The sequence below is a fragment of the Suncus etruscus genome, chromosome 16, assembly GCF_024139225.1.
Source record: "Suncus etruscus isolate mSunEtr1 chromosome 16, mSunEtr1.pri.cur, whole genome shotgun sequence".
Classification (NCBI taxonomy): domain Eukaryota; kingdom Metazoa; phylum Chordata; class Mammalia; order Eulipotyphla; family Soricidae; genus Suncus; species Suncus etruscus.
Genome location: NC_064863.1, coordinates 34,789,286 through 34,814,433, shown reverse-complemented (window position 1 = coordinate 34,814,433; position 25,148 = coordinate 34,789,286). Strand labels below are relative to the sequence as shown.

General features: G+C 42.1%; 1 protein-coding gene across 1 annotated transcript in view; it reads right to left on the bottom strand.

Moving 5' to 3' along the window:
- The window catches only part of NSUN7 (NOP2/Sun RNA methyltransferase family member 7), a 43,414-nt gene extending 19,917 nt beyond the window's left edge, over positions 1–23,497 (bottom strand). The window contains exons 1-6 of the mRNA XM_049790209.1: positions 23,075–23,497; positions 14,344–14,402; positions 12,366–12,496; positions 11,517–11,669; positions 9,807–9,990; positions 7,866–8,076 (exon numbers count right to left, since the gene is read on the bottom strand). Coding sequence (XP_049646166.1) covers positions 7,866–8,076; positions 9,807–9,990; positions 11,517–11,669; positions 12,366–12,496; positions 14,344–14,402; positions 23,075–23,390 — 1,054 coding nt within the window. The 5' untranslated portion in view covers positions 23,391–23,497. The remainder of the gene's footprint in view (positions 1–7,865; positions 8,077–9,806; positions 9,991–11,516; positions 11,670–12,365; positions 12,497–14,343; positions 14,403–23,074) is intronic.
- Positions 23,498–25,148: the final 1,651 nt, after the last annotated feature.

Here is a 25,148-nt window from a genome sequence, read left to right as displayed (position 1 = left end):
TATATTATTTATTATAGCATTGCTATAATAAATATTAAGTGTACATATATATTTTCAAATTAATATTCTTGTGTTTGAGAGGCAGATACCAAGAAGTAGATTGGCTGGGTCACATGAAAATTTTGCCTCCTTCATTTATAAGAACAAATTTGAAATATAAATATCTTCCTTTTGAATGTTTCACTCCTAACTTCTAGCTAAAGCAGAGTGATGTAATAGAAAGAAAAGGGCCTTGGAGGCAGAAATACCCAAGAGAGACTCCCAACTTCACTGTTTACTTATTGTAAGACAATCTCCTTATTCATAAAATGGGTCAATATGTGGAACTGGGACTGGAGCGATAGCAACAGTGGATAGGGTGGTTGCCTTGCATGTGACCAATCTGGATTCAATCTCCCCCCCCCCCAGCATCCCACATGGTACCCCAAGACCACCAACAGTGATTCCTGAGCATAGAGCCAGGAAGTAACCCCTGAGCACCACTGGGTGTGGCCCCAAAACAAACCTAAACATATAAATAATCAAATAAAGTAGATATGGTCTAATTGTGATGGGAACTGAGGTGAAGCAGTTCAGTGTCAGTGCCTGGTATCCAGCAAAGAGTAAATGATTCCTAAATCATTTTCCTCACCTTCAATTCCTTTTACAGTCTGTTTTCTCTGAGATTTTTTTTTCTGCTTTTTTGGGTCACACCCAGCAGTGCTCAGGGGCTACTCTTGGCTCTATGCTCAGAAATTGCTCCTGGCAGGCTTAGGGGACCATATGGGATGCTGGGATTCGAACCACCATCCTTCTGCATGCAAGACAAACACCTTACCTCCATGTTTTCTCTCCGGCCCCTATTTTCTCTGAGAGGTAGGGGAATAAGTATCTGTAACATTTATGAAACATACTGGAAAGTTACTAGGGAAGTCTGTGATTTCATTGAAAAGATTTGCCATCTCTCCAGTTATAACTGCTCATGCATATGGAATGCAAGGGAACAAACCTGGGTCATGCACATGCAAGGCAAATGCCTTACCCACTGTACTATTGCTCCAGCCCACCCCCCCAAAGTTTTTTTTTAATTCACAGAACACCAAGGAACTAACCATTTATGTCCAATCTGGTTTAATCTTCATATAACTCCTCATCCACTACCTCCCCACTAATATTATTGTTTATTTGGGGGTCACAAACAGCAGTGTTCAGAGCTTACTCCTGGCTTGGTACTCAAGGATCACCCCTAGCACTGCCAAGTAGACCATCCATGGTACCAAAGATAGACTATGTGCAAGGCAAGTAACTGTATGCAAAGCAAGGTTGACTGTATGCAAGGCAAGTAATTTACTATACCACTGAAAAATAACTTGCTATACTATTTTTCCAGATCCTATCCTCTGATAAATTCAGAGATGCTGATTTTATGTAAGTAATGTAAAAAGGGGGTACCTTCCACAATTCCTTCCTCCTTTGTGGGAGGTTGGGTCACACCTGGCAGCGTTCAGGGGTTACTTCTGGCTCTACACTCAGAAATCGCTCCTGGCAGGCTCGAGGGACCATATGGGATGCTGGGATTCGAACCACCATCCTTCTGCATGCAAGGCAAATGCCTTACCTCCATGTTATCTCTCTGGCACCCTCCTTTATTTTTATTTCTAGAAAAGGGCATCTCTTCCTCATTGCTCTGCAGTATCATGTGAATTAAGCCTATACCAATCAATTTGGAAAGGAAAGTTACCTTTATGAGTTTTTCAATTCATGAATAATTCATGACTATGAGGAGGTACTATATAACTTTTATAAAACTTTTTGGTATTACTATAAAAATTATTTGCTTTTATTTATTTGTCTTTCTGTTTGTTTGGGATCACACTCAGTGCTCAGGGGTCACTCCTGCCTGGCTCAGTGTTTAAGGTCTTGCTATGATGGAACTAAATGTGGAGCTCAGTATGTAGCCATTCATGAAAGCCTCTTGAGATCTCTTCCTGGCCTCAGTATCTGCCTTCAACACTTCATTTCATTTGATTGTAGAAATCAAGCCTGTATGCTGATCCTATATCTAGCCACCAGCCTTGCAAAAGTCCTGTGTTTTCTCTGTAATTTTTTTAGATTTAAATTTTTCAACTTAAATGTCACTCACAAATTAAAGCTTCTTCCTTTTTTTTTTTGTTTGTTTGTTCTTTTGTTTATGGGTTATACCTGGGTCCCTCCTAGCTCTGCACTCATAAATTGCTCCTGGCAGGCTCTGGGGACCATATGGAATGCTAGGGATCAAACCCAGGTCCGTCCTGGGTCAACCATATGCAAGGCAAACGCCCTACCACTATGCTATCTCTCTGGCCCCAGCTTCTTCCTTTCTGGTCTCTATTTTATTTCTTCTTTCCTTACTGTATCACCTATGATTCCAAGTACATTAGAGATTATAAGTGATGGTAGATAGCATTACTTACCTCATTCCTAATGTCAGGAATAAAGCTTTCAATAGTTCATCAAGCATTATGTTTGTTGTGTGTGTGTGTGTGTGTGTATATATATATATATATATATATATACATATATATCATAAACAAATGTTACATATAGTCAAGTTTCTACATTTTTCATTTAAACCAAATTTGCATTTAAAAATCCATTTAACTTATAATGCACTGTTTTTACCTATTGCTAGTTCATTAATATTTATAGTACCTCAATTTACTGTTTTTGATGGCCCAGCTCACTGACCTGTAGTTTTCCTTATTTATGTCCTTTTCTTTTTTTTTTTTTTTTTGGTTTTTGGGCCACACCCGGCGGTGCTCAGAGGTTTCTCCTGGCTGTCTGCTCAGAAATAGCTCCTGGCAGGCACGGGGGACCATATGGGACACCGGGATTTGAACCAACCACCTTTGGTCCTGGATCGGCTGCTTGCAAGGCAAACGCCGCTGTGCTATCTCTCCGGGCCCTATTTATGTCCTTTTCACACTCTGAATTCAAGGTTCAAAAATGAGCTGGAGTGGGGAGGTGTCCAGAGTGATAGTACAGTGGGTAGACCCCTTGCCTTGCATGCAGCTGACTTGGGCTTGATTACTGGCAGATCCTCTCCAACAGTGGTCTCCAAGAACAGGAATTAGCCCTGAGCTCTGCTGAATATGGCCTCAAACCCAAACATAAGTAAATAAAACTGAACTGGTGGGGACTAGGTATAGCGCTTCATGTTAGTTTATGCTATACGTGTGAAACATCCTGCATACACACCAAGTTTCTTTAATAAAATAATACTGAACTTGGAAATACTCCTCTTCTATTCTTTGTTATGGAACAAAACATACAAAAACAAACAACCAAAAAAAGATCCCCTATGTCCTTGTGTTTGCTATTGTTATGATTATTGTCTGGGATGGCTATGTGTTGGGCTGTGGTGCCACTGCAAGTAACCTCTCACTGCTGTATTGTTTCTGGGAATACTGATGGGAGCACCATTTGGCATGGTGCTTACATGCAGCTGGTAGGACACTCTGTGGGGGCAGCAGGATTCCAGAGAGGAGTACGAGGGACACCTGGTGCATATGGGCCAAGGCAACCAAGTTCCTGGCTTCCAACTTGCAGGGCCTGCTTTTACTATGAGCATTTCCTGGGATACCTAAAAGCTCTATCCAGCTGTATCTAGGCCACTAACACACTAGGCAGGTGCTCTTTTGCTGGGCTACAACTTTGGTCCCCCCCCCCCCATTCTTCTATTTTTTAAAAAAATATTACTTTTCCCTCAAAAGAATTTTGTTTGTTTTTGTTAATATTTTCTTATTCTCTGGGTAAGGAAGATATTTGACAGGCACTGGTGTAAACTAATTTTTAGATGTTAAAAGATACAAAGTATTCAGGTGTTCTATTTATTCTTCTATCATTCCAGGAAATATGTCCATGTTGTCCAAATGTTTTAATCTATTGGCAAAATAATTGCTTACAATATTTTGCTATTATAATTCATATTTGTTTGAGGGCCACACTTGGTAGTGATTCTGCAAAGCATGCACTCAGCCTGTTGAACAATCTCTCCAGTTCACTCCCCCACCTTGTAAAACTTTTAAAATTATTTTTAAATTATTTATACAGTATTTGTCTGCCCTTCTAGGTTTTAGGGCACCCCTGGCAGTGCTCAGTACCATATGTGGTACTAGGGATGAATCCTGGGTCAGCGATGCAAAGCAACTGCCTTCCTTACTATACTCTTCTCTCTGGCCCCTAAGTTTTTCTTGTAGTGTTCTAAGTAAATGGAATTTGATGTAAATAGCATATAGTTTATTAAAACATTCTCCCTTTATTTTATTAAATCACTGTGATTCACCGTTATGCATAGTCAGGTTTTAGACATTTAATATTCCAGCGCCTATCCCACCACCAGTGTCAACATCTCTCCACCAGTGTCCCCAGATTCCCTCTCCTATCTCCACCAATGGCCTGCTATCTTGATTGCCCTAAATACTATAAAAAAAATACTGATGTAATAATGTATTACTTTAAGGGCTGCAGAGTCAGTACAGGAGGTAAGGCACTTGCCTTCCATACAGTCAACCCAGTTCAAATGTCCAATATAGCAAATGATACCCTCAGCACTTCCAGGAATGATCCCTATACACAGGAGTAACTCCTGAGCCATGCTGTCCTATTACTCCAACACTCCCCAACAATTTTTAATTGAAGTGATATGCATGATACCCTAATTGTAATTGTAATTCACAGTGCGTACGTGTAAAACAGCTAGGATGGAAACTGGTAACACTGGTGGAGTAAAGTGGACACTGGAACATTGTATGCCTGAAACTCAATCATGAATAACTTTGCTGGAGCAATAATACAATGGGTAGGTGGTTTGCCGTGCATGCAGCAAAGCCAGGCAGCCCACTCTGGTATCCCATATGGTCCCCTAAATCTGGCAGAAATGAATTCTGAGTGCAGAGCCAGGAGTAACTCCTAAACACCACTGTGTGGCTCAAAACCAAACAAAATTTAAATAAAAGTTGTGTGCATTTGCCTTGCACACGGCCAACCCAGGACGTAGGTTTGATTCCCCAGTATCTCATATGGTCCTCCGACCCTGAGCCTGCCAAAAGTCATTTCTGAGTGCAGAGCCAGGAATAACCCCTGAGAACCACTGCCAGGTGTGGCCCCCAGAACAAACAAAAACAAAAGAAAATTAAAAAGTTGTAACAAAGTTTTTTAAATTATGTCATTTATAATTACAAAAGAAAAGAGTTGTAATGTAAAAAAAATGTTTTTAGTTTAGGGGGCAGAGCGATAGGTACAGTGAGTGGGTAAGGAGGTATCTGCCTCCATATGGCGGATCCAGGTTTAATCTCTGATATTCCAAATGGTCTCCCCAACCCTGCCAGGAATGGGCCCCTGAGAGCAAAGTCATGAATAAGATCTAAGCACCGCCCAAAAAATTTTAATAAAAATGTTATTTTAGACCATCTTACCTTACAAAGCAAGGACAACTGAATTTATTAATTCAATTTCCTTCCCTAACTAATGTACTGCCATTGTTATTTCATGTATAATATATGCATTTTAACTGAAACATTAATTTGAATCCAATAAGGACAAGCTTATATTGTATTTAAATACTGACATTTGCCTTTTCCTTGATTCTAATCTTTCTGAGCACCTACAGATTTCCAAATGATGTAATAATTTTTATGTTCAAACAATAGTTTTTCCCTTTTACCGTTTATTGTGTCTCCTGAATATAAATACTTAGATTTTGCTTGTCTGAGGAAGCTACCGAGTCTATATCCAATAGTGGGAGGATGGGGGCCAGGATTACTAACTGCAGCATTCAGAGGGTCATGTGGGGCCCTGGGTCAAACCCCTATCTCTTTGAGCTTTCTTCTCGGGCTGCATACTTAAGAAGGATTCTCTTCTTGCTTAATCAGTTCACATATTCTTTTTTAGTTCTATTGTAATAGCTCTTAAATCTATATATTTCTCTCCCTAATTCCACGTGTTTCTAATTTTCAGTTGTAGAACTGTCTGACTTTCAAAAAATTATAATTTTCAGGAGGCTGAGAGATGAAGACAAGGATTAAGGCACTTATCTTGCACATGACAGACCTTGAGATGATCCTCTGCACCATTAATGGCTGAGCACTGCTAGGGGGTCACTCCTGAGTACTGCTCGGTGTGATCCCAAAACAAAATCCCCTCCCCCCATTTAAATTATAGCTTCCCATTCTCTGCTAAAATTCTACAAACTGGGCATTTAAGTCACATCAGCATATTAATCAGTTGTTAAAATTCACATATGACATTTTCACTTTACCCTTGATGGGTTGTGCATCTATGCTAAGTGTTTATTCCATCAAATTCTTTTCTATTGTTCATTTCTGAATGTCAAATATTGAATTTGAAAACTAGTGAGATTGAGAAACTTCTTTCAAAAAAAAAGTGTTCTTATTTCTAAGCTGATAGCTAAATTGTTTGTAGGCACTGCCAATTCAAGATTATCTTAATCAAATTAGGAAATAAAATGATTAGAATTCTGGCCTTCAATTTTGACCTTCAATTTGCTAAAGAACTGATCACTATTCTAAGGTATGCTTAAGTGCCCAAAACAAATTTTAGGCATTTCTCAGTTTCTCTCTCCTATATTTTCTTCCTTAACTCTCTAAATCTGTAAAATAGAACTACATGCTTCTTCAACATCAGTCAACCTATATTCAAACGTTCACAATTTAGCATGATATAAGTAATAGCATTCACTTCACATGACTTAATTTACTTAGTAGTTTGATTTGGGGGCCACAGATGTTGGGTACTCAAGGGCTTACTGCCAGCAATGCTTGGCGGTCATTCTAGGGTCACTGAGGAGACTAGGAAATTCTAGGGATCAAACCCCCAGGTAACCATCTACAAAGCTGATATTCTAGGGGCTCATACAATAATATAGCAGGTAGGACATTTTTGCCTGTGTATATAACTGACTCAGGTTCAATCCCTGGCAACATCAATATGGTCCCCTGAGTATAGAGGCAGGAGTAAGCCCTGAGCACTACTGGGTGTGGCCCCAAAAAACAAAACCAACCAAACAACCAAACAACAACAAAAAAGTTTCATTCTACCCCTTTACTCCATCGCTTTAGCCTCTGGTAAAAACTGTTCAAATATAAACTGGAGGATTTCGTTTTAATCCTAACTTTTTTTCTTTTCACTTTAAGCACTCTTGTGATTATGTGCTATAATATCAAGGGATAATTTCTAGCAGTTACTTTAATTATTGTTTGAACATTATACAGTATTACATGGTACAAATATTTGTACTATAAATGTTTACTATTTGTTATAAAAATAATTATGTGGTAGCTAAACGTCAGACAATATACCAAAAGTGTTAATACGCTCATTAAACTGCAGTTGTTTAACCAACATTAAGCAAAAAGAGCAACCTGACATAACATGGATTTACTGAGAATGTTCAGAATATAGCTCAGGAGCCAGAGTAATAGTAGAGTGGGGTACGATGCTTGCCTTGCCATCCCATATGGTCCCCCGAGACTGCCGAAAGCAACTTCTGAGCACAGAGCCAGGAGCAACTCCTGAACGCCATCAGGTATGACCAAAAAAAAAAAAAAAAAAAACACACAAAAAAAAAAAAAAAACACGATGCTTGCCTTGCACAGGGCTGATCTGATCTGAGCATCCTATATATCCCTCGAACTCTGCCAGGAGTGAATTCTGGGCACAGAACCAGGACAACCCCTCAGCCATTAACAGGTGTGACCCCAAAGCAAACAAAAAGAAGATAGCTTATATAGAGTTCTTACATAATAAAAAAAATCAATTCAATTTCTTTAACATTTCTAAATCTTATAAAACATTAATCACTAAGTAAAATAAATATTTGTACATACTTTTTACATCCCATCTTTGTGAAAAGGTTTTCAGGTCAGGATCCTTAGCATGCGATTGTACTCCACAAACAAATATTTTTGAGCTATTATTACTTGTTAAGATTGCCAAATGGGCAACTGTGTACCACGAACCTGTATTGACCATTAAAATATCATCATCCATATTTAATAAAGCCTTTACAGAATGGACAGCAAGACTTCGAGATTTGTCCTATAAAACAATGGTATGATTAGAATTTCAAATAGCTTCTTTGACACATGAAGACACTTCTTTTTGCCTTAGGCAAAAGAACTGGTATAAAAGATAGTTAATCTATTTTACTTTTAAGGCATTTTATTATATGTTAAAATACAAAGTTAACCAAGATGGAATATCATATAATTTAAAATGAAGACCCTAATTTTGTTCAGTGTAAATTACGATTCTTATCACTTAATTTTGACTTGGGGATAGAAGGCGGGGGCACACCTGGCTGTGTTTGGGGCTGGGCTCATGGGTTACCATGGCAGTGCTCAGAGGACCATATCTAGGTAGTGCCAGGAATTCAAAACCCTCTCATTTAATGTTTATGTTTATGTAACAATGCCCCCAAATTCCAAACTGTATTATTCTTAGCAGTATCCCTGTCTTAGCTCCATTCTTAAGAGCTCTTTTTTTTTCTTTTTTTGTTTTGCTTTTTGGGGTCACATCCAACGATGCTCAGAGTTACTCTTGGCTCAGCACTCAGAAATCGCTCCTGGCTGGCTCGAGAGACTATATGGGATGCCGGGATTCGAACCACCGTCCATCCTGGATCAGTTCCTTGCAAGGCAAATGCCATACCACTATGCTCTCTCTCTGGCCTCCTTTTCATAAGAGTTCTTAATTAAAATCCATTTATTTACTACTGTCCTCCTTCTGCAATTTGCATTATTATCAATTGTTGCAAGTTCATAAAACTTAAAAGGAGGAAGAGGAAAGAGGTTTGGAGACAGTACAAGGCTTATGGCGCTTGCTTGCCTTCCTATTGCTAACCCTGATCCCATTCCCTAGCAACAGTATAGGTCACTCCTAAGCCCTCCCCCTCCCCATTTAGCTGAATCTGGGGGACCTTCTATTTTTTCACTAGACTGAAACCACACTCTCCCTCACATTCTCTTCCTGCACTGCTAGTCAGGTTTTATTTCTTATCAATCAAAGCTGTGACATCTGTGACACATTATCTATAGGGAGATAATGTGAAAGTACTGCACAGTGCATTTAAATGCAGGATAAAAGGAAGAAAAGATGCCATTATAACCTCTTGAATCCTCCCTTGGGAATGAAAATTATAGCTTTTTAGATTCTAGCAATACAAATCTCCCCCAGCTATAAAATCTAGGGGGAAGTATTTCCTCTTTACAACTTTATATAGGACAAAAAAAGCCAAAGTATGCGGGGGCTGGAGAAACAGCACAGCAGTACAGCGTTTGCCTTGTACTCAGCTGATCAGAACAGACAGTGGTTCGAATCCTGCCTGCCTGGAGCGACTTCTGAGCACAGAGCCAGGAGTACCCCCTGAGCGCTGCCAGGTGTGACACCCCCCCCCAAAAAAAAAGTCAAAGTGTAAAAGGAACACTGGTGGTAGAGGCATTCATTTCAAGGTGAAAGTTAGGCAACTAAACCTTTTTACTGATAGGTTAAAAAATACTAGTTTGGTTTTTTGGAGGATGGGTTGTTTTGGGGTCAGATGTGGTGGTATTCATGTCTACTCCTGGCTCAGAGTTCAAGGGGGTGTTCCTGGTGGTTGTTAGGGGACCCTTCAGTGCCAGTGATCAAATTCAAGTCTTCCACATGTGAAGACTGGACTCTAGAACTTTGAGCTATCTCCCTGGTCCTGCAAAGTTGTTGTTTTTAAATGGAAGGATTTAGGAGGTAAGTTGGGTTTCTGAGAATCACAATGAAATTAAATGTTATTTCACCTGAAATATAACTTTGTAATCTTTGAAAAGATCGGTATTTAGAAGGTCACTTTTAAGATGAGATGGAAAAATTAAAACATCATAGCAATGTTGATCCACAGCAAAAACTTTATCTTCAATATGCAGAACAGAGTTGACTTTATGATAGCCCTGTTGCATCAAAGCGTCATAAACTTCATCAAGGCTAGAAGGAAACAATATTGTGATTTTAAGTATAATACACTAAAAACATTAAAATGCATTTCACACTATCATCGCGAATGTAAATGGAACATCATTTTAGTAACATTAAGCTAAGCAATTAGTGGCAGAAAAAATAACACGTATGCACTTATGTCTGGTAATGATATTGACTCCCCAATCAATCCCCCATATATAGTCTCTTTAGCCACGCCTCCTTAGAGTTTTGAAGGGGGCCGGAGAGATAGCACAGCGGCGTTTGCCTTGCAAGCAGCCAACCCAGGACTTAAGGTGGTTGGTTCGAATCCCAGCGTCCCATATGTGCCTGCCAGGGGCTATTTCTGAGCAGATAGCCCCGAGTAACCCCTGAGCACTGCCGGGTATGGCCCAAAAAACAAAAAAAAAAAAGAGTTTTGAAGGTAGGTGGGAGTGATAGTGACCAGGTAGGGCTCTTGTCATCCCAGGTTTAATCCCTATATCCCATATAGTACCTGAGCATCACTAGGAGTAATTCCTGAGTGCAGAGCCAGGAGTAACTTCTGAGCATAGCCCAATGTACATCCGCCCCAAATGTTTAAGGGTAGTATTTCAGGCATGGAAGATAGCTCAGCTATCAGGGCACAAATGCTGTATGAGACCCAAATTCAAACTGTGGCACCACTCTCTCCCCCAACTTAAGCATCACTGCATCTGGCCCTGAAAGCCCCTAATAGCACTGTTCAAGGATCTAAATGGCTCAGGCCACAGCACTAACCCAGCTGGCCGAGCATCTATTTTTTTTAATTACTTTATTTAAACACTGTGGATACAAGATTGTTTATAATACAATTGGGTTTTTGGTATGTGTTTTTTTTTTTTTCAAGTAGATGTCTCTTTATTGGAGTGGAAATTGTCCTGTGGAGGCTGGGCCATAAACTCACAGTACCCTTCCCTCTGCTATTTCCTCTTCTACTCTGATATTATTACCATACTATCTTTTTCCCCCTTATATACCACAAATGAGTGAGCTCATTCAATGTCTCTCCCTCTCCCTCTCACTTAGCTCAACATAATATTCTCCACATCATCCATGTATAAGCAAATTTCATGACTTCATTGTTCCTAACACCTGCATACTGTTCCACTGTGTATGTACCAGTTTCTTTTTCCATTTATCTGTTCTCATGTACTTGGGTTGTTTCCAGATTCTGACTACTGTGAATAGTGCTGCAAGTGAACACAGGAATGCAGAGAGCTTTTCTGCATTTTTTTTTTAATTCTTAGGTATATTCCTAGGAGTGGAATTGCTGGGACATATGGAAGCTCAATTTCTAGTTTTTGAAGAATATCCATATTGTTTACCCAAAAAAAAAGGCTTAACCAATCTGGGCAAGCATCTTTAGGACTGACCCTCAGGTCCCCTGAGCACTATTTGGGAATATCTGCCCCCAGCCATCCCCCCCCCCCCACCTAACGTGGCATTTCTTATCACATTATTTTTCATGGCTAACAACTTAAAATACAAATAAAAGATTTGCTTAAAACCTTTACCTGATTTTGCTAGTATTTATCCAAGCATAAAGTGGCAATATGGAAGCCCTGAGTTCCTGGTTCCTAACTTTTTCAGGAAGAATGTTGCAGATTGAAAGGGCATCATGTTTGATCCGACATCTTGCTAATGCTGCAGCTAACTTGGTCTTAAAACTAGAGAGAGAGAAAAAAAAAACACACTTGTGATGACTACTATGTTAAAATGTCAAATAAAAATGTCAAATTTTGATCTTAAAATTAAAACTTTCAGAAAACTATTTCTGATAATAAATACTTAACTCTTCAAGATTGTCTGTAAAGGGGGAAAAACCTCAAGAACTTTTATATATTTTTATGTAAAAATTTTAAACTATATAATATCAACAAATGCTATAGTAAAGCAATACAGATAAAAATGCTACTGATGAAAAAAAATACTACTGATGGGACCAGCAAGATAGTACTCTAGGTACATAGGGCATTTGCCTTGCACATGGCCAAGCCAGCTTTGACCTCAGAATTCCACATGGGCCCCCAAACCCACCAGGAGTGATTCCTGAACTCAGAGGCAGGAGTAAGCCCTGAGCATCAACAGCTATGGCCCAAAATAAAAACAAAATAAAATACTACTAATAATTTCATATACATGGGGCCAGAGCAATAGCACAGCGGTAGGGTGTTTGACTTGCATGCAGCTGATCCAGGATGGACCCTGGTTCGATTCCCAGAATCCCCATATGGTCCCCTGAGCCTGCCAGGAATGATTTCTGAGGGAAGAGCCAGGAGTAACCCCTGAGCAGTGCCGGGTGTGTCCTCCCCCCAAAAAATAAATTTATAAATACAACATCTTTTTCACTTTTTACAAATTACCTGCTAAGAAAGTCCTCTACTTCTTGAACTTCCTCTATGATCTCTTCACTATCAGAAAGAAAACGTGCTTGAAACTTTCTATCTTGGAAGTCATACAGCATTACAATAATAAGACTGTTCAACTGGTCTGGCTGCCACAGGAAACACAGATTTAAAAAAAAGTACACAATAAATATCAAAGAGCAAGAACATGACCAAGTTTATATATGCTGGTTGAACTGGGAGATAGGGAAGGACTTCAAAAAAAAAGCATAGTAAAAATGGAATATCTCAAGGGACTTTTTTTGTTATAGTCATAAAAATAAAGGGGAACGGGTCAATAATAAAAATATTCAGAATAATAAAGCATTTAAAATGTATTTTGAAGTGGTGTTTGCAGTAAGTAAGCTAGTTATCATTTAAATTTAAAAGCTTTTAAAAATGCTTTCTAGGGCCATTGAGAGAGCATAGCAGTAGGGCATTTGCCTTACAGGCAGCCAATCCAGGACGAATGGTGGTTCAAATCCTGGCATCCCTTACAGTCCCCCATGCCTACCAGGAGAGATTTCTAAGTGCAGAGCCAGGAGTAACCCTAAGGACCCCCGAGTGTGACCCAAAACAAACAAAAACAAAAAACAAAAAAACAAAAAAGGGGGGGGGGGCAGAGCAGTGGCGCAAGTGGTAAGGTGTCTGTCTTGCACACACTAACCTAGGATGAACCTCGGTTCGATTCCCTGACATCCCATACGGTCCCCCAAGCCAGGAGCGATTTCTGAGGGAATAGCCAGGAGTAACCCCTGAGTGTCACCGGGTGTGGCCCAAAAACAAACAAAAATGCTTTCTAAAAAATAACCCATAGCTGTTGCCATGTAAATAATTGCCCAGATTCATAACTTGGCCACTAATCTCAGATGAGATGCAAGTCAAGTCAAGCTGTTGAAACTCATGAGCCCAGTTTCAGAGTTCCTTCAGTGCACTGCTACAATGCAGCTGTGTGACACCTCCAAATTCTACAATGCTGAAGCCTAATAGGAGCAGACCAAATGAGAAAGGAAAGTAGCATAGAAGCCAACTAAATTCAATGAACAAAAAGAGTAACACAAAAGGCTTAACTAGCAACGAAGAGCTCAGAAAACGTTCATCAATGACCTCATTGTAGACACAATGTTCACAAATTTTCTTTTATCGAAGTATTTTTCAATAATTACATTGGCCATTTTGTTATAACAAGCAATCCAAAATAATCTAGTGCTTGTTAAGGGGAAAATTTGGGGATGGGGAGAATCTGGGAGTAGTGACTGAGAAAAGGTCAGACTAGTGATGAGATTCATTTTGACACACTGAATGCACAAATGTTCGTTTAGTTTTGGGGCCAAACCCAGTGGTACTCAATGGTTACTGCTAGGTCTATATTCAGAAATTACTCTTTATGGGCTTGGGGGCCATACGGGATGTCATGGATTGAACAAAAGTTAGCTGCATGCAAGGCAAATACCCTATCCACTGTGCTATCACTCCAGCTAGAAAAAAAAATGTAATATAAGCAACTATGCAAATCATGGTGTTGGGCCGGAGAGATAGCATGGAGGTAAGGCATTTGCCTTTCATGCAGAAGGTCATTGGTTCGAATCCCGGCATCCCATATGGTCCCCCCCAAGCCTGGCAGGAGTGACTTCTGAGCGTGGAGCCAGGAGTAACCCCTGAGCGCTGCCAGGTGTGACCCCCCCAAAAAAATTATCAGCAAATCATGGTGTTTAAATAAAGTTAAAAAATAAATAAATACTGGAGGTTGGAGTGATAGTACAGGAGGTAAAATGCTTTCTTCTCATCTAGTCAAGTCAGGTTCAAACCCCAACATCCCATATGGTCCCCTGAGAATTGCCAAAAGTAACTCCTGAGTACAGAGCCAAGATTCATATCCAGGTATAACCCAAAATAAATAAATAAATACTTTTAATATAACAATTATGAGAAAATTATATCAAAGTTGTCTACTTACTATTCTGGTATTTGGGAAAATACAGCTATCTATTAATATATTTTCCAAAATATCTTGATCTGGAAGACAAATAAAGTGTCTCATTTATTCAAAACACTGAACTTATTGACAATAAAAAAAAAAAGATTAAAAATACCAAATGAAAAATCTTAATTCAGAACATATTGTGACAACACCATCAAGTACTTTGACTTTAACACTTACTTTTTTTTTTTTGGTTTTTGGGCCACACCCGTTGATGCTCAGGGGTTACTCCTGGCTTGGGGGACCATATGGGAAGCCAGGGGATCGAACTGCAGTCCATCCTAGGCTAGTACTGGCAAGGCAGACACCTTACCTCTAGCGCCACCACTCCGGCCCCAATTTTAACACTTTCTTTGTTTCGGGTTTTTTTGTTCGTTTGTTTTTGGGTCACACCCAGCAGCGTGCAGGGGTTACTCCTGGCTCTATGCTCAGAAATCGCTCCTGGCAGGCTCAGGGAACCATATGGGATGCCGGGATTTGAACCACCGACTTTCTGCATGCATGGCAAACACTCTACTTCCATGCTATCTCTCCAGCCCCAACACTTTTTTAATTTAAGAAAATTCCTCAGTTCCTGATACAGATGTACATTATAATGACACAAAGAAATATTGGTAATGAATCCTGCAGCCTCTATGACCCAGAGGCAAAGAGCATTGTCTGAACAGTTGAAGTAGTAATAAAGAATTTCCAACATTTAATATATGTCCTTTACAAAACATTAAAAAAAATCTAATTCATAATGTGTGCATCCTTTTCTATACTCTTGGATATTATTTGCTACAATTTTATTTAGAGAGGCCTAAGTGTGAAACTCAGCAGTAGTGCCTGTGCCTCTCTGGTCAGAGGCTCTGGCTTCAGTCCCAGGAACCACAAAATAAATAGCTAGATAGGAAGAACTAAAATTTTACTTGATAATTCCATTTATGTTCAATTCAATTTATGCTCATGAAGGATAATGGTCTGTAATCTTATTGTCATGTCCTTAGCGGCATTGCTATCAAGGTTATAATGACCTTGTGAAATATACAAGGCTTGCACTTCTTCCTTTATTTTCTGATGGGATTTGTTTCAGATTAGAATCTAGTTCTTAAATATCTGGCATAGCTCACTGGTGGAGGCACTGATGACATTTTCATCTGAGATGGAAAGGAAAGGGAATTCAGATTGGGAGTGAGCATCCTAGCAAAACAGAAGCTCTACATGCCACAGGTGGAGTCAACATGAACACTTTGGGGACCACAGAGGCAGCTCAAGTGGTAAAGCACATGCCTAGAATCTTATTGGGGGACCAGACCTCTCTCCTGGACTTATTATTCTTGCATTACTGCCTCACTCCAACACTGGGCAAGAGATGACCAGCATCATCAGGAGTTGTCTCTATTAAAAAACAGAAACAGGGATATTTGAGTTTCTTTCTGCTATGACTGCTCAATACCATTTATTTGTTTTTATCGATATAACACGTTACACATATTTAAAATGCTATAAAATAACTGAAAAGAATACTTGGCGAGGATACACTGAACTCATTGAACTTGGGAGAGCTAATAAAACAGTCCAGATTCTATTAGAAATCTTTTGGGAATCCTTATTCACTTTTCATTCCTCAATTACGGTTGCACCAGACAAGTAGGCATCCAACGTATAAGACAATCATGCTTTCTTCCATTCTAATACTCCTAAGTCGCCCCCATCTATTTCAAAAAGTTCCTCCACAGGAATTGAAATTTCTGTCACAGAAAATGCAGCCATCATAAGAATGAAGGTTTTCCAATATTGCAGGCCTATGTTGGCCATAGAACTTCGAGCACCAAAGATGTTGGACTCTTAATAAACAGGAGGCAGAATAAAGAAAAAGAGGAATATCATTTTGCTTACACTGTATTTTTCTCCCAGAGTCTTGGTCATAATCAATACCGTCTTTGGGATGCCCTTGACCATGTGTAAGATACATTGGGGGAAGGGGCACCTGGCAATGTGGGCGAACTCCTGACTCTGCACTCAGGGATCACTCAGGGGGCTTAGGAGACCATATGAGGTGATAGGGATTGAATCTGGGTCGTCCTTGTGCCAGGCAAGCACTTTAACTGCATACTATCTCTCCAGACCTCTGTATGAGCTACAATTTATACAGCATTCTCCCCATAGTAGTATCATCAGCTTTGTAGTGTTTTCTATGTGCTATAGACATTAAGTGCTTTCCATATAGTAACTCATTTAATTTACATTAACAAACTCAGTTTGGCACCAAAGCACAAGTTCTTTTCCACAATAAGCAGCCTCTCAGCATCTTACATTACAGAGCAAGTATGGCTAAGTAAACTGCCAGATCCTGATTACCAGGGCTTACTCGGAAATTGCAAGTCTTGTCTAGTCCAGCACAGCAAAATAGCTACACCCTGCCCCTCTCCTCTCTCTCTTAAATACCTACAAGCACAAATTTTCTTTTATTTTTTCTTCCAGTGCCAGATTTTGAACCCAGGACCTCATACAGGCTCTCAACCACCAAATCACATTCCTATCCCTTCCTCCCAGTACTCAAAGGGCATTACTGGGTGTAACCATAGTGATCCCCACCATTAACAAGCACCCCTGGCTAGAGCACCATCAGCTTAAAGAAGCTCTACCTAGAATGCTCCCATAGCATTTTCAGTGTGAAGGAAAAAAGGAAGGGAGGGAGGGAGGAAAAGAGGGAAAGAAAGAAAGAAGAAAGATGGGGCTGGAGAGATAGCATGGCGGTAAGGCGTTTGCCTTTCATGCAGCAGGTCATTGGTTCGAATTCCAGCATCCCATATGGTCCCCCGAGCCTGCCAGGAGTGATTTCTGAGCGTGGAGCCAGAAGTAACCCCTGAGCACTGCCGGGTGTGATCCAAAAACCAAAAAAAGAAAGGAAGGAAGGGTGGGAGGGAGGGAGGGAGGGAGGGAGGGAGGGAGGGAGGGAGGGAGGGAGGGAGGAAGGGAGGAAGGGAGGAAGGGAGGAAGGGAGGAAGGAAGGAAGGAAGGAAGGAAGGAAGGAAGGAAGGAAGGAAGGAAGGAAGGAAGGAAGGAAGGAAGGAAGGAAGGAAGGAAGGGAGGGAGGGAGGGAGGGAGGGAGGAAGGGAGGAAGGGAGGAAGGAAGGAAGGAAGAAAGGAAGGAAGGAAGGAAGGAAGGAAGGAAGGAAGGAAGGAAGGAAGGAAGGAAGGAAGGAAGGAAGGAAGGGAAGGAAGGAAGGGAAAGAAGGGAAGGAAGAGAGGAATGAAGGGAAGGAAGGAAAAGAGAAAAAAGAAAGAAGGAAGAAGGGGAGGGAGGAAGAAAGGAAGAGAAAAAGGAAAGGAAGGAGGATGGAAGGGAAGAAAAAGGAAGAAAGGAAAAAGAAGGGAGGGAGGAAGGAAAGGGTGGAAAGGAGGTTAATTCCTGAACTCTTTCCCCACTCTTTCTAAATGTGTCCTATGAAAGGAAAACTGGGCTGGCTTGAGAAACTGATGTTTCCCCCCCCTTTCTCTTTCCCATTTCTTCGCTCATCACTTCATCTCTCTTCCCTGCTCCCTTCTCTGGCAGCCACCTGCTGAAGTTATGCTGACATTCTAGAGCTTGGGGGGGGGGGGCGGGTGGGTGTTCCCAGACTCCTGGGAAAGAAAGACACTGGGGAACGAGTGTGCAGAATCCAAGGATTCTTCTCTCTCACCTGGCTCCGATATCAAGTACAAAGGAGGGGTGCTATTTTGAGATGCACAGCTTGGATTTCTTTTCTGACTCTCCCACTGTTCTTCTCTATTTTTATTACCTTTTCATAAAGCTTCCCTCGTAGGAGGCAATTCTAGAAACTGCCATTCAAGAATGTCCAGATACCTCTATAGCTATATGATATTCAGAGAGAGAGGGGTCTGGTATGTGTGAAAGGTGGGAAACTTGACACAATTGCTAACATCCTGTTGACAGGACTCTGATTAACTGAGCTGGCATCAGCAATAGAAAGTTATTATACCATTAGACACAACAACATGGAATTATTTTTTGAATCAGAATTGGGGGGAGGGGCTGGGCTATCACAAAGTGAGTGTGAGGCTGGGAATTCCACCTGCAGCATCAGTCCACAGACCACCCTTGACCCCTGGCACGATTGCTGTGTACCCCAAGTGTGAGCCGCCTCAACCATCCACTCCCCGGGGCAACGAAATCAAGTGTACAATCCCTAGACATAACAACAACAAAAGGTTTAGGTTCAGGAAGGCAGTTATATGAATTCAGAAATAGCATTTAAAAAAAATAAAGAATCCAGCCAGGAATAAGATCAGCAGTTGTATTGGTTTCTCATTCTCACTGCTTGACCCCTTCATTTAGTATTTACTGACTTACTTTTATAAAAAATTATCTTGCCAGTTTTTCTTTTTCTTTTCGCTGTTTTTGTTTTAGGACCACTCCTAGTTGGTTTTGGGGCTCTGTCCTGACTCTGTGCTCAGGCATCAGTACTGGTGAAACTCAGGGAAATGTATAGAGCCGGGGTCAAACCTAGGTCAGTCTCATATTAGGTAAACACTCTACCTGCTGCAGTTCTCTACAGCCCTTTTACTTTTTAACTGGGACTCCCACATTGTGCGCAGGAGGTCTGCAAGGTGTGGCAATTCTCAGTCAGCAGGTCAGTTCAAATTCGAGGACCTGAGGATGCGATGCTGCCTGGGCTTTATGCTGCTGGGATACACCAAGTGATGTTGGTGCCCTCCAGGAGTAATCCAAGTGCCACCGGGTGAGACCTCCCCCCACCAAAAAAAAGACAAAAAAAATTAAAAAAACAAAAACAAAACGGGGCCAGAGAGGTGGCGCTAGAGGTAAGGTGTCTGCCTTGCAAGCACTAGCCAAGGAAGGACCTTGGTTCGATCCCCCAGCGTCCCATATGGTCCCCCCAAGCCAGGGGCAATTTCTGAGCACTTAGCCAGGAGTAACCCCTGAACATCAAACCAGTGTGGCCAAAAAAAAAACAAAACAATAATAACATACCAAGAGTCAGCTTAAGGAACTAAGTAAGTTAGCTGGGCAGGAGATGGGAAGATTAGAGACATCCTGGTCTCCACCTAGAGACTCTGCTGGAGGGATGGCAAGACTGTTGATCACAGTGTGGCAACACTGAATTCCTGAGACACTAAACTCTATTATAAACTAGATGCCGGGATTGAATCTGAATAGACCACATGCAAGGCAAGTCCCCAACCTGCTGCACTATATTATTCTAGTCCCTGCTTCTATGATAGAAGCAAACATAATAGGATTAGGAATTCCTTACCTACTTTTGTAGAAAATTAATCCTGGGGTTACTTAGTAAAGGAGGACTAGTGGTAGTTTCCATTTCAAAACGTATTATATCCTTTTAGTCCTTACCAGGTTAATCAGATAAAGACATTCTGCTTTGAAAAGACATACACAAAGGACACAGCAATGGAACAAACAATAAAATTGAAAAACATAAAACCACCATAGGAATCTACTTAACAGCTATGTAATTAAAAGATTTTTCTGGGGCCAGAGTGATAGCACAGCAGGTAAGGCATTTGGCTTGCATGCAGCCAACCATGTACCGTATTCCCAGCATCCCATATGGTCCTGAGTCTGCCAGGAGCAATTTCTGAGCGCAGAGCCAGGAATAACCCCTTAGCATCGCTGAATGTGGCAAAAAAATTTTTTTTTCGTCATTTTTCCCCCTTCTCCTTGTACTTCCACACACACGAAAAGGTGACAATTTTATCTAACAACAAATTGAGGGATAAAAGGGACTATTATCCAAGCTCTCTTTACTTTGTACATTAACCTTTTCAGCTTTCCTGCTACTATAAAACCTTTGAGAAAGACATTTTGATGGTCTTTCCCTGCCCTCCAAGCACTAATTCTTTGAAACTATGCTGTATTAATGTGATGTTTATATAGCATTGCTAGAACACTGACAATACAGAAGATGAACATGAAATACATGCCAGCCTCCAAAGGTTTAAAGCCCTTAATTGGCTTGGAAATCCACTGTGCTTAGGTATTCTGATTTTATTCCATTTGAACACCTGCATGATAATTTAAAGCAAGATATTATAAGGAAAATATTTGTGCTATTCAATCTCATTTTATTTTAGAATATAAATTCATCAAAATGAACATTTGGAGGTAGAGGGCTCAAAAGGGATTCTTTGAGTCACTAGAAAACAAGAAACAATCACAAGACCTATTAATAAAGCACAAGCTTTTAAGAAAAAATAATCTACTAAACATAACTATGGCATGATCACACATCCAGCTAATGAATTAATTTGACATAGAGTAATTTCAGCCTTTGTCATTGATTCTAAAGTTAAAGCTTAATATTCTATTAGAACTACAAAAGCCTAAGAATGAGTGTCTAGGGACAATTATTAGAAGTCAAATAACTGGGCCTGGTAGACAGTTCAAAGGGCCAGACAACATACTTTGCATATGAAAGTCCTCGGTTCAATACCTAGCTCCACATGGAACCATGATCAGGAACCCAGAGATTTACAAAAAATAAAAATAAAAAATCCAATTAATCAATATAAATGCCTAGGTCTCATTTCACTGTCAAATGGCAGGAAAAATGTTAAACTACTTCTCTGATTCAAAATTTAAAATGTATTAAAATACAACCCCTTGCTTGTTCTTCAAAACTACTGGAGTTTTTTGTTGTTGTTGTTGTTGTTTTTGGTTTGGTTTTTGGGCGGCGCTCAGGGGTTACTCCTGCCTCTCTGCTCAGAAATTGCTCCTGGCAGGCACAGAGGACCATGAGGGATGCTGGGATTCGAATCACCGTTGGTCTTGGGTCCGCTGCTTGCAAGGCAAACGCCCTAAAGCTGCACTATCTCTCCATCCCCCAAAACTACTGTTTTAAAAGGAAAGTAAAGGAATAAAACAGAATCTCAAAAATTAAATTGGAGTAGGAAGATGGAGAGATAATATAGCAGATAAACTTGATCTGATAAACCTGATCAGATAAATATAACAAACCTAATCCTACCTTATACTGAAGCTTATGACTACTATGAAAACAACTTTCAGCCTTTTGACTGCTTTACCTTGCTTTTATTTTTGCTGTTGTCCTAGTTACAACCTTATAATCTGAGGTTGGTCCTTTACCACTACTGAGAGAAGGTGAAAACTGCATGGCAAACCCTGGTGGCAAATGATTTTGGAGGAATAAAGCGACAAGTTCCTCAACTTGAAGTGACTAGCTAGACCTGGGGTCTTCTTCACTGGGATAGATTTAATTCTGATAAATCCATATTTTCTTCTTCAGCTCTGTCTACCCACACCACAGTGGTTCTATAGTTGAGAAAAGTTCATGAACAAGAATATAAGATATAAATGCAGGAAAGCAAATAAATACTTGGGAAGAATGAAACTAAAAGCTAGAGATATCTTCACCAGATTTCTGCTCTTCTTTATAAAGAAATCTTGTGTATATGAATGCATGTATGTGTGTGTATTAGGCTGGATCTAAAGTAAAGTGGATAGGGTGCTTGTTTTGCATTTGGTTGACCACATATGGTCACCCTGAACCCTATCAGGAGTTATCACTGAGCACCAGAGCCAGGAGTAAGCCCTGAATACTGCGCCAGATGTGACCCAAAAACAAAAATCTTTTGTGGGGGAGGGGTTGGAAAGAAAAAAAAATCATTTCCAGTCCAAAAAGCATTAAAAGTATGAGAACTTGTTTCAGAGAATACAAGGTATCAAGTAGTATAAAGCTTTGACCCTAGATTACAATAATGAAAAGATTAAAGAAGAAAAATGGAATGGAGAAGAAGAGGTGGGCATGGAGTAAAAAGGCTAGGGGTCAGGAGCCTTGGACACATCAGTGGTATAGAGGTGTGATATACATATATAAAACACAAAACCATCAATGCTAAAGCATGAGACAAACTACAACCATGTTACAAATGTGCCCTTCAAGAAGCAGGCAGGGTGGGAAGAAGAATCTTGAGACACAGGTGGAAGGAAGTTGGCATTGGTGGTGGGACTGATGGTAGAACTTCAATGCCTCTCCTACGTGAACAATTGTAAATCACAGTGCTTACATAAATATAAAAAAAATTATTCAAGGGCCCGGAGAGATAGCACAGCGGCATTTGCCTTGCAAGCAGCTGATCCAGGACCAAAGGTGGTTGGTTCGAATCCCGGTGTCCCATATGGTCCCCCGTGCCTGCCAGGAGCTATTTCTGAGCAGACAGCCAGGAGTAACCCCTGAACAACGGCGGGTGTGGCCCAAAAACAAAAACAAAAAAATTATTCAAAAAGATGCTTGGCTCATGTCCATTATTCCCATATATAGTTCTTAGAAAGTTGCTGGGAAAACAGGCTGGAGCATAAGCTTCTCATACAGAAGTCTTGGGTTTAATCTCCAGTACCACATGGTCCACTTAGCCTCACCAAGGAGTAGGATTTTAAGCATTGCTGAGTGTGTGTGTGGTGCGGGGGAGGGGGGGGGGGAGTTTCCCCTACTGAATTGAAGGGATGAGCATGAGACCAAGCTAAGGACACACAGTTTAGTGGAGGTTCAGAAAGGCGGCAGTGGAAGACAGTTTGGAATCGAAAGAGCTTGTTGGACAGGCAACTCTCTGAATGATACCTAGGTGTGGCCCAAGCCACTCGGCCTGATCGCTCAGAGTTAAGAGAGGGCTTCAGAATCCCTCCTTCACTCTAGCTCTGGGCACTCATCTTCAAGCTATTACTCACACTTGAGGGCACTGAACGCCAGCTCATAGGACAGACGCTGCATGCTTTCATCCTCATATTCTACCGTGTGCAGGGGCTGGTCCCCATACTTGATCAGGGCTTTCTCCGGGGCCTTTTCCACTCGAATGCTTTGAAACACATTCGCTGCCATCACGTAAACAGAGTCCGGATAGCCTGGTTTTTCGGGCAAGCTGGGTGTACTTTTACGGCTGTTGGAGGTGCCACCCGACAGAGCTGGGGAATCGGGTGAGACGTAGGTGTCCTGACAGTCTTCGGTCAAAGGCTCCGTGTCCACGTCTAGGGAAGCTTCGAGCATGTTTTGGCCTTGTCCTCGGTCGTCTAGAACTCAAGCTCCATTTGCAAGCCGGGTGTTGCAGGCAATGGTCTTCTTTGTCCCTTGAGCATCTCTCTGCAAGAAGGGAGGGAGAGAGGGGAAGGAAGAAGGGAAGAGGGAAGAGGAAGGAAGGAAGGGAAAGGTAGAAAAAGGAACGAAGGAAAGTATAAAAAGCAGAAGGGAGTAGGGAAGGAGGAAAAGAAGGAAAGGAGGAAGGGAAGAAAGAAGAAAGGAAGGGAGGGAGGGAGAAAGGGAGGGGAGTGGGAGGAGGAAGGAAGGGAGGGAGGAAAAAGGAAGGAGAAAGGAAGGGAGGGGAATGGAAGGTAGGAAAGAAGGAAGGGGAAGGAAGGAGGAAAGAAGGGAGGGAGGGAGGAAGAGGGATAAAGGAGAAGAAAGGAAGGAAGGGGAAAGGAGGAATGAAGAAAGGAAGGGGAGGAAGGAGAAAGGGAGGAAGGAAGAAAAAGGAAGAAAGAAAGGAAGTTAAGGGAGGAAAGAAAGAAGGGGAAAGGAGGAAGGAAGGAAGGAAGGAAGGAAGGAAGGAAGGAAGGAAGGAAGGAAGGAAGGAAGGGAGGGAGGGAGGGAGGGAGGGAGGGAGGAAGGAAGTAAGTTAGGAAGTTGTCAGCTAATTCAGGGTTTGGGGCAGGAGCTCCTAAGAACGGGGCCCTCTCCTGGGCAAGACGCGGCCCCCGCCAGGTCCCCACGTCCTTCCAGCCCAGAGCTGGTCGATCCAGGCCCAGAGCCAGGGACGGCCAAGAGCCGCGCCGGGGAGGCCCCCGAGGGCCCCGCGAACCCCCCTTACCCCAGCGGGCAGCTGTTCCCCGGGGGTGGGGGCTCCAGGGGACGCCCCGGGGGTGGGGGGGGGGCCGGGCGGCAGCCGTTTAGTCCACTCGCAGCGTCTCCCACCGGCCAGGTTCGGGCAGGGGGCGTCGCCGTGCAGTGCTCGCTCCGCTCGGGCGCCCGGGACGGCAGCGCCGGCAGAAGAGCCTCAGTGGCCCTCGGAGGCTCCGCGGCGCGGGGCTGAGGCGAGCACGCCGGCGTGCAGTGCGCAGACGCGTGGCGGGCGCGGCGGCCGGCGGGAGGCGGGAAGAGCCGGATCCCCTCGGAGCCGCACTTCGTCGAGCCCGGGGGTTTTTTGGTCTCCGGGGCAACGGGGCTGTGGGCGTGGCTGGCGCCGCCTCCTCGCGCTCCGTTCTCGCGAGAGTTTCCATCCGCGGCTGACGCTCGCTTCCGCGGTGGCTTGGCACGTGCGTCTGCGCAAGTCCATTTTGAAAGGCGAGGCTAGGGGCCGGAGAGGTAGCGCGGAGGTAAGGCGTTTGCCTCGCGTGCAGAAGGTCGGTGGTTCGAATCCCGGTGTCCCTTATGGTCCCCCGAGCCTGCCAGGAGCGGTTTCTGAGCGTAGAACCAAAAGGAACCCCTGAGTACTGACGGATGTGACCCAAAAACAAAAGGATTTTAAGAATCCTGGAGGAAGCAGAGAGATAGTATGGAGGTAAGGCGTTTGCCTTGCACGCAGGTCGGTGGTTGGAATCCCGGCATCCTATATGGCCCCCCGAGCCTGCCAGGAGTGGATTTCTGAGCATAGAGCCAGAGGGAACCCCTGAATGCTGCCTGGTGTGACCCCCCCAAATAAATAAATACATAAATAAATAAATATAAAGAAAGGTGGGGCTAAGAGAGCCCCTACCTTACCCAAAATTGCAAGACATCTCTGAGGGAGTCTTTTTTTAACTACTTATTGAT